Genomic DNA, 12487 nt, shown 5'->3' with positions numbered 1-12487 from the left:
AATAAAAAAAGAAGTCATTTTTCTCAAATTAAATACTTTTAAATTTAGTGTTTGGAATTCTTTTAATCTCTAAATTACGTCGAGAATGCCAACTTAGGTGCTGTTTGCAAAAGCTTTTAGAAACAATTTACGAGCCTTTTTTTTTAATCAGTTTTTACTTTTACTTCTCTTAAAATAAGTTGTTTCGAATAAATTCAAATCTTGTTATTTCTAGTGAACAAATATATTTTGTTTGTAAAATTTACCTGAAACTTTTTGAACATTTTAAATTGAAAATAATTAAATAAATATTCAGAAAATTGTCTCATAAATGGGTGGCACCAGTCACAACATAGGTAATTAATTCTCTCATAAATGTTACTTGTGCTGATTAAATTGGTATATTACCATTAAATAATAATTTTAAAGTAATTCATCTTATAAAAGTCCAATAAAAGAAAATGTTGGTGATTAAATATCAATTGTAAAGACTTCAACTTAATTCATTAATCATCTCCGATAATAAAATTAAATATTATAATTAGTAAAAAATCAATTTTATTAGTTTACCAGGCTCAAGCCATTCTTTGATCCTATTGAACCGGGTCAACTCAGACTCGGATCGTGGTTCGGTTGACTAGTATTTTTAAATAATTAAAATAAAAAAAACTTTTTTATACAGTTGATCTAGACCTGATTAACAAAAAGCACTTTTTTAATTAAAATCTTTAAATCACTTATCCACGTTCACGAGGCACATAGTATCACACAATTTTTGGTGCAACCTAAAAGAATAATAGCGTTGCCCTTCACAACGAAACCGGCTGTCAGACTTTTAGGCCACGTGGGGATAAATCACAGGACCGAGAGCTGTGGACACGTGGCTATATTTCGGTGCTTGGCAGTCAGTCGTGTGGTAAAACCATATTGCACGTGGTAAATTACCGGGGACCGGTAGTATAGGTAAACGTACCTCCAACTTTGGTCGCACTCAATTTAGATACCAAAATAAAATCGAAAATGTAGTGAACTTAATATATATAAATGGCCACCCCTTGAGTTATTGTTAAATTACGAAAATCCCCTTCTTTTTTGGGTAATTACAGCAACCCCTCAACTATGTATTATCTTACGAAAATACTCATCTAGAGGTTAATTTAGGGATGTTAAATTGGTAAAATCGAACCGAATTTTTGTTACGCCAACATTTCATACTGTTTACCGAACTGGATACACGATTTGGATTCGGTAAATAATCGAATTAAATAAATTTTATGTAAAAATATTTAAAAGGAGGGGGTGGTTTTAATTACCCAAATAAGAGGGTTTTTTTTCTCGTAATTTAATCATACCTCTGGGGGTGCCCGTAATTTTCCCTTTAAGATAGCCTCGTTGTGATCCAATAAACTAGAGAAAAACCCATATGAAATTACTTTTATGGATATTTCTAGGTGATGCAAAAGGATTATAGTACCCTTATATGTAAATTTAGGTGATGCAAAATGATTATAGTACCCTTATATGCAATTTTTGTCTAAGTTGTATCCAATATTTTCGTTATCTGCATTTATCATTTTTACTGATTTATTTTTAAATTTCAATATACTTATTTTATTGAAAATAAACTACAAATTAATATATTCGACTATAGTCATTTGAAGTTATGTTTGTTTTTTTTACCCATAAATTACGGTCAACTGATTATGTTCATACACAAATATCGCCGATTGCATATACAATTTTTTTTATCGAAATCAACAAAGAAAATTCATGATTTAAACTTTATATATGGAAATAGATCAAAAAACACGATCCACATGCATATGTTCTTCAAACAAGAATAGCCATCAACATCACTATACATTAACAAAAAACCATATAGCTTATATATAATATGTTACTACATGTGACAACATATGACTATAGTAAATTATCTATAGTTATCGGTTGAAAATCTATGGGACGGAAATTTAGATATGAAAGTGGAAGAGAAAAAGAGAGAGACTAGTGTGCATTGACTAAGGTTTATAACTGATTATGTAAGGGTAATTTAGATAATTTCAGTCGCCGAATTGTACAACAGTTTAAATAAAAAAATTAGAGGCATAAGAAATAGTGTAATCTCCTTGGTAGTCACTTGTATATATTTCTCTAGTGAGGGGTCCATCGCATTATTCCAATAAGTAAATATAAATGCTAGAGGGACTTCAATGTAAATAAGAAAAATATTCTATCCGTACCAACATGACAAATTGAATAGAGAGACAATTGCTTGCCCAATTAAATAACATGAAATTAACGAACTAATAAGAAAATAAATAAATAAAAAATACAAAAAATAGCCAAAAGTAGTATAGTAATAAATAATAATTTAATGAAGGGGTACGAAAGTAGACGGAGACGCAAATAGGCAATACCAAAATTACCATACACCCACTACAAAAAGTAAATAGAAGCTCCATTTTCTCTCTCTATTTATCTGCTGCAATTACAAGCATTCACCTGAAAAAACTATCCACTCTTTTTTTTTTTCTTGATTTTTTTTTTGAAAGGGTTTTTGATTTCCCTTTTGCTTTTTTTGATTTGGGTTCTGTTGAATATTTTTTTTAAAATTAAGAATTGTGAGATTTGGTGAACTATCGATTCTGCTTTTCTTTATTTTATTTACTTTTTTAATTTTCGTTATTTGAGATTATGGAGCGAGATTTCATGGGTTTGATCTGTAAGGATTCTGTTGTTGCTGTTAAGGAAGAATTTGTTGACGGAGATTGCCAAGATTCTGCCGGTAAGAAAAATTCTCTCTCTAATTCTTGAATTAATTGTTGGGTTTATAGACTTCTTTAGAGTGATGAATTAAACTTTAATTGTTTAAAAATTAAATTATTTTTTTGAAAAATGAAGTTTGATTCATGTTTCACCGCCTTTTCTAGTGTTTGTGATGTATATTTATGGCAATTCTTTATTTTTCATAGTAATTTAATGGTTTTCTTCATGATGGAAATTGTCGGTGTCGGTTTTCGGGTTTCGGTTTTTATGCAAAATTGGATTTATGGGACTTTTTTATATATTTATTTATTTATGGGAATTCTTTATTATTCATAGTGATGAAATTTTTGGTGTTGGGTAATTTATTAATGGATTTTCCAGTTTCTTGAATTTTTTTTGTTAAATTAGCACTAATTGGAGTATATGACCTAAATTGATTAGTTGATTTGTGGTGAAAGTGGTTAGGTTTCGAGATCTTAACCAATCCGATCCGATTTCGGATTAATTCCTCTTCGTAATTATGTTAATATTGCCGGATAGTTATCATTTAATAGGCTTGTGTAATTACGTTCGACTTCGATCACTTGTTAAAGAAGTAGTTATGTTCGGCAAGTGCTTTGGAATTTACACGTAGATTTCTAATTAAATTTGTTTTTAAATTAAATATTTAAAGGATTTGCAAGGAACTCGAGCACTCCGTGGCAGTTTCCGAACAAGGTGCCTTCTCAATTAGACGAACCTTCAAAGGTAAAATACCGTTGAAAAAAATAACTATTTATGAAAAAAAAACGCGTTGTATTCCGATCCGTTGCGTTAATTTTTATATATGGAAGGTTTTTATGTATCGATTTGCAGCAGAATGGGCATTCACCACAACCGATTCATGACTTCAAGAACATGCATACATCATCGATGATGTCATCTCCTTTTTTCAAGACTCGTTTTATGGGTGCGCAGCAATTTCTTGGTGCAAATACTCCCACACCTCCTCGTTCGATTCTTCCTCCATCCGGAACAACCGAACCGTGGTGAGCTGCACCTATACATACACACATACATACATGTATATATCCGAAAACGAGTCTAATTTTATAGTAATATAATTTCTCGATTCTTTTTATAATAGGACTAATTCTAAAGCTTCGACTATTCCTCCTCCCAAACTGACCATCTTCTACAACGGAACCGTAAATGTGTTCGATGACATCACCCCGGAGAAGGTACTCGCTCGCTCGTTTTTTTTTTTTTTTTTTTTTTTGTTTATGGATATTTTTTGGTTTATTAAATAATTTTTATTTTTATTTTCAGGCTCAGGCGATTATGTTTTTGGCTGGAAACGGCTTTATATCAACTAACATGGGGCAATCGAAGCATCACATGCAAGCACCCGCCGCCAAACTTCCAGCTGGCGATCGGCCATCGGTCAGCCAATCGATGAATATGCCACCTAGCCCTATGTCTATTTCTTCTCACCCCGTCGATGTTAACAATGACGAGGTTAAGGTAACCGCTGCCACGTCAGCAACTCTCGTCAACAAAGTCGAGCCGCCTCGAGTGATGTCATCACTAGGATCTGTTTCTGCATCCGCTATGATATCTTCAGGTATATCTTATCCAAATTTAGCAAGCACGTGAATTTTTTTTTTTCCATTCTTGAATCGAGTTTTTTCCGCTTCGGATTGAGACTATCTTGATCTTTTGAGTACTAAAAAGACGAGTTTCTAATTAATATCGGGTCTTTTTTTTTTTTTTTTTTTCTGCAGCTGTTCCACAGGCACGCAAAGCATCACTTGCTCGATTTTTGGAGAAGCGTAAGGAGAGGTACTTCGGAAATAAACATCGAACACTAAATTTGTCAACTCGGTTCTTTTTTTTTTTTTATAATAATTTTTAATTTTATTTTATTTGCAGGGCGATGAGTGCAGCACCGTATAATGTGAGCAAGAAAGCAGGTGATTGTGCCACTCCAGAGTCGAACGGCTTCGGCTTCTCGGCTACTTCTGGAAACTGCGCTCTCTAGTAGTTTGATTTTATAATTTTTACATCTGAAAATTTTCAATATAATAGGAACTAAATAGAGTTGTGTACTAAATAAAATTAATTCTAAGCATTTTAAGTTATTTTGAACAATTCACTTACTAATAGCTTGTATTTTCTGAAATTCTTGATCTATTAATTATATTTCCATATATTTATTAATTTCTTTGTCATTTGGGATACTTGAAGTATCATATGCTGTTAAACCTCTATAAATTATTACAGCTGAACGAATAAAATTCTATTAATTTAAAGAAATATTAAATTATTGAATTAATAATTTATCACGTTGTTACCAAGTCGAGACCAGGATAAATTATTATTTAAACGAGTTTATTAATTTATCGAGGATTTACCGTGTGTTGTGTAATGGAAGTGGGATATTTTTGCAAGTGGAATCTTGATTAAGAAATATGGACATTTTACATGTGGCTAAGGATGTAATAATTGATGGGATTAATTGTGATTAGTGGCCGACCCTTTTTCAGTGGTAACTGTCTCAAATGGTGGTGATGGGGTGGTTGCCATTATCTCCAATATTATATTTTTTATTTTATTTTATTTTCACTTTCATTTTATTTATTATTTCCAGCACGTTTTTATTACTTGTGTATATTTATTTAATATTTGTGGTTATGTTGTCTATTTCATGGCCCCATTTGTCAATTGGAGGGGTTTTCATTGATTCTATGGGGTGTTAGGTACTTAGGTTGGGGATTAAATATTATTATATTTGGTTTTTAAACCGAAAATTCGGTATGCCGAAATTCTGCTTGATCGATAACCTGTCGAAATATTCGATGGCAACTATTTAAATAAATATTTTTAGTTAATAAACAACGAATTACGATATAGAAATATAAATATGTACATAAATTAATATGAAACAAAAATATGTTCACAAGTCGACAGTTATTATGGAACATAGAAAGTACTCGACCCCAGAGTATTGTAATTCAATTTGGACAACCTGAAAATCATGTTTTTCTTAAGGAAAAAAATATGGTCCTATCTAAATTTCCACAAGTCGGGTCAGGATAATAAAATTCAACCCGGCCCGGAAAGCCCACCCTAGATATAAATGGGCCTGGCGGTGAAGTATAACAAGTGGGCCATTATCAAATGGGCCTCGAAAGGAGGGTTCTTATTCTAAGGTAATGGACGTATTTATATTTAATTCCTAATAAAATTCAAAAAAACTAGTTAAATTATGAAAATAATTTTTTTTACCAAAAACGTAAAAAAAAAAAAAAAAAAAGAGATGTTAATTCTAGTATCTCGTAATCTAATTGGGAACAATTCAATTGCCAGAATTCTCACGATTTTTCTACGAATTGATATGAATTTTCTAAAATGACAAAAATGGATTTTGGGAATCTTTATAACGACGTTGAGTCAACCGAGGGCCCAATCCACTTCGATTTTCATCCACACGAATATCTCACTGTTTAAGGCATCTCTCGGAGATTTGGAAACACTAGTTATAATTAATTAAGGCTTCGTTTGACTAGAGAGATTAGTCATAATTAACTAAATAATAGGATTTTCTTTGATGTTTGATACCACTATAAGTTGCCTGATCGACCCGCCAAAATTATGTTATCATGACTTATCTTATCTTTTAGTGAGCCATTTTTGCTCGACGTCACGGGGTCCGATAAAATAATTGGGGCCAATGAGAAATCGAATGCATGCAAGCAGTTGCTTCCTTGACCTTATTCCTATCAGTGACAGCACTAAATTATAAGTTATATATAAATATATAATATATAAATATTTGATTAATTGGTTGCCGTAAGAGAAAATATCATTTCAATTAATTTATACACAGGTGGACTGGTGGTATAAGGACAGTTTATCCAACGACCAATCAAGAAGAATGTATGACTTTTCGCCAACCATGAATCTCTCTTGTGTTTAACAATTGACTTCTTGATAATGAAATTTCAGTCTCATATATATATATGGTGAAATGCATTTAGATAGTATATATTATAACAACATTTGAAATATAAATATATATATATAGAAATGGTGTAGTTTTTTTTGGTGTAGTTTTTTCCTCTCTTACAAAAATGGTGACTATTGTTATTAGGGATGTAAACGAGCCTAGCTTGACTGTTTTGGCGAGTTTGACCTCGTGCTCGTATCTATTTTCACAAGTTTGTGCTCGAGCTCTTCGAGTATTGTTTTTCTGGGTTCAAGCCATTTTGTGTATTTTGTTAATTTTGTTTAATATTATTAGAAATTTATTATTATAAATTATTTTTTGAGTTCACGAACCGGCTCAAGAACTCATGAACAAATGAAAATGAGCTCGGGCTCGACTCGTCAGAAAGCTCGAGCTCGAAAAAATCGAATTCAAGTTTTTGTTGAGCCGACTCACCGAGCTCAAGCCAAGTTTTTTTTTCTTTTACGAAAATGTTTATTTTATATATATTCATGTCTTACAATTGCATAGAACGTACGATGAACATCCACATATTATGATATAATAAAATTCACAAATTATAACAAATATAGTGTAGAAAGCATTACATATTAATTATTACAATATGAAATGAAGAAAATAGGTAGAAAATTAATTGACAACCAAAATACCAGAATTCGTGGACCATAAAACAACATTAAAATGAACACAAGTTGGCCTCCAACAATTCATCTACTCATTCCTCCTTCAACAAATGGGGCCTTTCTCACTCCTTGATTTTTTCCTTCAACAATTTCTTTCAAACCTAACATTTTTTTTATGTAAAAACAAATAAATATATCATTATATAAAGAAAATTCAAATATAAAATTAGATATAAGTAATAAAAAAATAAAAATCCAATTTGTAATTAGACATTGCATATGGTGACATCAACTCATCTCTTATCAACTAGACAAGCCAGGATTTTATGTCGTCGGGTAGGGGTGGGCATTCGGGTCGGGTTATTCGGGTATAACCCGACCCGGTCGGGTATTACCCGACCGGGTCGGGTAATTTTTTACGTAACCGGGTTTTTCCCGGGTTCGGGTACCCGGTGCTCCCAAACCGGGTCGGGTCCGGGTATTAGAAATCCTACCCGGGTACCCGATCGGGTACCCGGTTGAATTTTTTTTTTTTTTTTTTTTTTTTTTTAATATATATAAAGATATATATATATATATATATATATATATATATATATATATATATATATATATATATATATATATATATATATATATATATATGTATGTATATCAGTATATGTATATATACATATCAGTGACAGTATATGTTACTATGTATATGTCTATATATATATATATATATATATATATATATATATATATATATATATATATATATATATATATATATATATATATATATATATATATATATATCTTAAGTAAATTTAGTTATTGTTTATTTAAAAAAAAAAAAAAAAAAAAAAAAAAAAAAAGAGGAAAATAGCAAAACCCGAACCCGACCCGAACCCGACCCGAGATAACCGGGTACCCGGCAACCGGGTACCCGGTTATTTCGGGTCGGGTTCGGGTAATTTTTTTTTTGAAAAAAACCCGAATAACCCGACCCGAATAACCCGAATAACCCGACCCGACCCGAATGCCCACCCCTATCGTCGGGGTCCCATACGACTAAAAAAATATTATTGGGGGCCCGTTAATTCTGTTGTATACGAGAATCATTGTATGCTGGCACCGGTCACTAGTGGTCACATCATGGTTGACCAGGTCTCGCGAATCCGAATCCAACCGCTCAATACATTAATGTGTGCATTGTTAATACTCTTACCTTGTTAATTTTTCGTGGCGAGTTTTTTTATTTTACGGAATTCGTGAGAAGGGAGAAGAAAAAAAAACACGAGTTTAATTATACTAATAAAACAAAAGGACTAGTATATATATACGTACTGAGCGACATGTCGAATCCACGGTATTTGAGCTCGCGGTACTCTTGACGCAAAGCGCAAGGCTCGCAGCAACAGTGGACCATACAATCGGTGCAGTTGTTGCCGTCGATCATGTACTGTTTTCTCAGCTTCGACCGATAAAAGCACGAGTAAAAACACGGGCAGCCGGTTGAATGCCTTATTAGAGCGTATACACCTCCTGCTACCAAACAAGCTGCATCCATGCATGCACCCAAATTCAGACTTACTAATTATTATTATTATAAGGGCAAATTACGACTGCCCCTGAGGTATGACCAAATTACGAAAAAACCCCTCTTGTTTGGGTAATTATAGCAACCCTCTCCTTTTAAATATTTTTACATAAAATTTATGTAATTCGGTTATTTACCGAACCAAATTGTATATTCAGTTCGGTAAACGTTATGAAATGTTGGCGTACCGGAATTTCGGTTCGGTTTTACCGATTTAACATCCCTAAATGTTTAGGGAGGGGTATTTTCGTAAGATAATACATAGTTGAGATGAGAGTGTGGCTGTAATTACCCAAACCGAATAATTTGACCATAACTCAGGGGTGACTGTAATTTGCTCTTATTACAATTATTAATTATAACTCCTCTATATATATATATATATATATATATATATATATATATAGCATAATTCATAATTCAATAATACTTACAGATAGAGCCTTTGTCAACAATCTCAGCAATCTGTCCGAATGTTATGCATGGGCACCAACATGTTATACAGTCTGTATAAATCAAGCAAATGGAAAGTATATATATCAACATATATATATATATATATATATATATATATATTAATCTATATAAGAATTGATGCCCCCAGCAGCTTCCCTTCCCTTTTTTTTCCCTTTATTTTCGGCCCATTTAATACTAAAACGACGCCGTTTTGGCTATTTTCAGCCCAAAAGTAACTGACGCCACTTTTCTTTTCCACTTTCATTTAATGTGGTCGGTACTCCGCTGTGGGGGCCCGCTGTCGGTTCGTGACGCAATATTGCGTGTGCAGCCTTTTTTTATTGTTTCTCTCTCATCTCCCTTCCTTCTCTCACCTGTTTAATGGTTTAATATTGTATTGGGCCCCAGCTCCAAAAAATTGTCAGGCGTGCTCAATCTTCTTTTCTCCCCCAACAAATTTCTCTACCTTTTTATTTTTTTTAATCCTTTCTCTCTCATGACTTCAATCAATTTCCTTCTCTCACCTTTTTCTTTTTCATTTTTTTCTTTTACTCTTTTTTGTTCTGATAATTATTTTTTCTTTTACTCTACATCTTTCATAAAATAGTGCATAAATTATCTCAATATGTCCAAACATTGTTCCACGGGGCCCCAATATCAATACTTTCCTTTTTTTTTTTCCTCTTATTTTATAGTAGTTCAATCATTTAATTCAAAATAATTTTACAAGAATTTTTTTTCTAATTAAAATATATTTTAGGTCCAATTTATTTACAACTTAAAATGAATTTGTTTTAGATCCGTAAATGCTATTGTGTGGACCATTTTTATATTACATTCATGGTTCCCACACAAATAATGTTTGAAATTTGATATAAATTTTTTTTTCTTTCAAAAACATAAAACAAAAAAAAAAAAAAAAAAAAAAAAAACATAAATAATGGGCAAACAGCACCGCGCCTTGCGCGGTGCACACCCCCTAGTATATATATATATATATATATATATATATATATATATATATATATATATATATATATATAATAACATTTAACACGTTATTATTTTTTTGGTAATGAAGGAACCGGCAGCCAACCATATAGGTGCACTGGTGTTGGGCTAAATACCTAACACGCAAGTGCACGTATCGCAAACAAGTAGTAAAAGTGGACTCGTGAGAGTCGGATGTCGATCCCACAGGGAATACTCAAATTATCTAATTCTAAGTACCAAATTCTAACTATTATGATTTTTATCCAGCCTACGCAAGTTTGTCAATTTAAATCAATTAAACAATTAAATTAATTAAGAAAGCAAATAAAGACAAGAAAATATCAATAAAAACGGACCTAGGATTTTATCTTCCCCCTATGCAAGAATTGCTCACCCAAAACCCCTCAATTATGCAATATATGATTCATGATTATTAACCCGAGACACTAATTTACTCATAACCCGCTGTCGCGTGTATTATGAGTCTATTATTCATAAACGGTTCACTATATGTCTATGCAAACAAATTATGAATAAAGCATTAACTAACAAGTCTCGTAAATGGCTACCTAAGCTGATATCTGTATGTTTACGACACCACATGCAATTGACACACTCATCCTGTGAAAACTACTCGAAGGTTCTTCTATTTACCGTCTAATTATCAAAATAGCTCTGTCGAGTCAATCCCAATAATCACAGATAAAACACATAAATTGATCAAGTTCATGCACTAACAATCATAGCTAGTAGAAGAAATAATCATAAAATCATAATTGCATAATCTCAAGAAAACGGGTTCACCATCCCCACATAGGGTTCAAATAAAATCCTAGATTAAAAGGTTTAGCTACTCGTAATTGTTATGATAAACAAAATAGAATAAATAAAAGAAATAAGAAAAACTATGCTTGAGTCTTCGTTGATCTTCGTTCTTCGCGGTTTGTGGTGTAAAATTTCGTACTTATGGTGTAGAGACTTGTTGCTTTTATAGGCTTTTCTTGATAAGGAAGTAGTAGAAACCTAATAGGAATCAATTTCCGCCACTTTCCACCATCAGGAATTGTTTGTCGATTTGTGCCATGTTAGAGTCCGAATTTTCGAATGTTGTGTAAATAAGAACTGTAGCCCTTGAAATTAGCTTTCCAATGCCGCCAAAATCACCTAATTCGGAGTTCGTATGAGAGAGATATGCTCGAAATGGTGGTCACTGTCAAAGCTGTGGCGAGATTCCTTCTTCCAATTTGATTTGTTTCCTTATTTGCAACTTTTTCCTTTCTTTTTGATCTTTTTTCCTTCATGGCCACCTAATTCTCGTTTTTCACATATAAAACACAAAATCAATCAATTAATAATTAAATCTAAACAAAAAATCCACGTAAAATAAACGTATTGAGTGTAATATCTACACTCAACAACTGGGTAAACCTACACTCTCGTATAACAGCTTGCAAAGCATACGTTGGATTAATTTATAAGATTAAAAACCTTACAGTTAGAAACATCAGAGTAACAGCCACAAAGGCCAGTGGACCAAAACCCTGGCAGAACGCCACCGCCGTGAGCAGGCTGCACCGGCGGTGGTTGGACGGCCTGATAGTTATTATGAGGTGGGATGGGTTCAGCTGTGGTGGCGGGTGGCGGCGTCTGGGAGTTTTTGTTGGCGTTCATCGATTCAATGTATTTTTTTTTTTGGAAAAGCAAAAAGATATATAGATAACTAATAATGTGTTTGATGAATGCTTCGTTTTATATAGAATTATAGATTGTATAGCATTAGAGTGTGAAGTTTTGGAATATTGTTGTTAATGGAAGCACGACACAAGCTATTATATTTAATTAATCAAAGATAGATACAGCTTACAGGGTCGGATCCAACATCAATTTATTTGTGTGTGTGTGTGTGGTGGGGGGGGGGGGGGGTTGATTTGAAAAAATAACTATAAATGAATAACTATTTGATTTTTTGTATTTAATATGACTATAATATTATTATTAATACTACTTAAACTTATAAATCATCCATTATAAATAATGACTATTTTATTTTTTAGGGGAAGCGCAAAATACACTAAATATATAAATTAAAAAAAAAAA

The 12487-nt window shown here is 32.4% G+C and overlaps 2 protein-coding genes across 2 annotated transcripts; one reads left to right on the top strand and one right to left on the bottom strand.

Annotated features, from left to right (window-relative positions):
* The first annotated feature begins 2323 nt into the window (after positions 1 to 2323).
* Positions 2324 to 4944, top strand: TIFY7 (TIFY domain/Divergent CCT motif family protein). The gene is made up of 7 exons (XM_012990744.2): positions 2324 to 2764; positions 3419 to 3492; positions 3604 to 3773; positions 3872 to 3965; positions 4054 to 4348; positions 4509 to 4566; positions 4657 to 4944. The coding sequence occupies exons 1-7, from the start codon at positions 2674 to 2676 to the stop codon at positions 4763 to 4765; spliced, it is 891 nt and encodes a 296-aa protein (XP_012846198.2). The 5' UTR covers positions 2324 to 2673; the 3' UTR covers positions 4766 to 4944.
* Positions 4945 to 7440: 2496 nt separating this feature from the next.
* LOC105965972 (protein PLANT CADMIUM RESISTANCE 2) lies at positions 7441 to 12061 on the bottom strand. The gene is made up of 4 exons (XM_088818301.1): positions 11884 to 12061; positions 9376 to 9447; positions 8689 to 8901; positions 7441 to 7517 (listed from the first exon to the last, which is right to left on the bottom strand). Exons 1-4 carry the CDS (start codon positions 12059 to 12061, stop codon positions 7441 to 7443), a joined length of 540 nt encoding a protein of 179 aa, XP_088674427.1.
* Positions 12062 to 12487: the final 426 nt, after the last annotated feature.

The sequence above is a fragment of the Erythranthe guttata genome, chromosome 5 (genome assembly GCF_056151865.1).
Source record: "Erythranthe guttata isolate IM_541 chromosome 5, IM_541, whole genome shotgun sequence".
Taxonomy (NCBI): Eukaryota; Viridiplantae; Streptophyta; class Magnoliopsida; order Lamiales; family Phrymaceae; genus Erythranthe; species Erythranthe guttata.
The sequence above is the reverse complement of the archived record's forward strand: the minus strand, read 5'-3'. Positions and strand labels throughout refer to the sequence as shown.

Coding starts and splice junctions, on each gene's coding strand:
- TIFY7 (XM_012990744.2), top strand. CDS start 2,674: ATGGAGCGAGATTTCATGGGTTTGATCTGTAAGGATTCTGTTGTTGCT. Junction 3,966..4,053: donor ATGACATCACCCCGGAGAAG/GTACTCGCTCGC, acceptor TTTTATTTTCAG/GCTCAGGCGATTATGTTTTT. Junction 4,567..4,656: donor TTGGAGAAGCGTAAGGAGAG/GTACTTCGGAAA, acceptor TTTTATTTGCAG/GGCGATGAGTGCAGCACCGT.
- LOC105965972 (XM_088818301.1), bottom strand. CDS start 12,061: ATGAACGCCAACAAAAACTCCCAGACGCCGCCACCCGCCACCACAGCT. Junction 9,448..11,883: donor TTACTCTGATGTTTCTAACT/GTAAGGTTTTTA, acceptor TGATTTATACAG/ACTGTATAACATGTTGGTGC. Junction 8,902..9,375: donor TGTTGACAAAGGCTCTATCT/GTAAGTATTATT, acceptor GCATGGATGCAG/CTTGTTTGGTAGCAGGAGGT.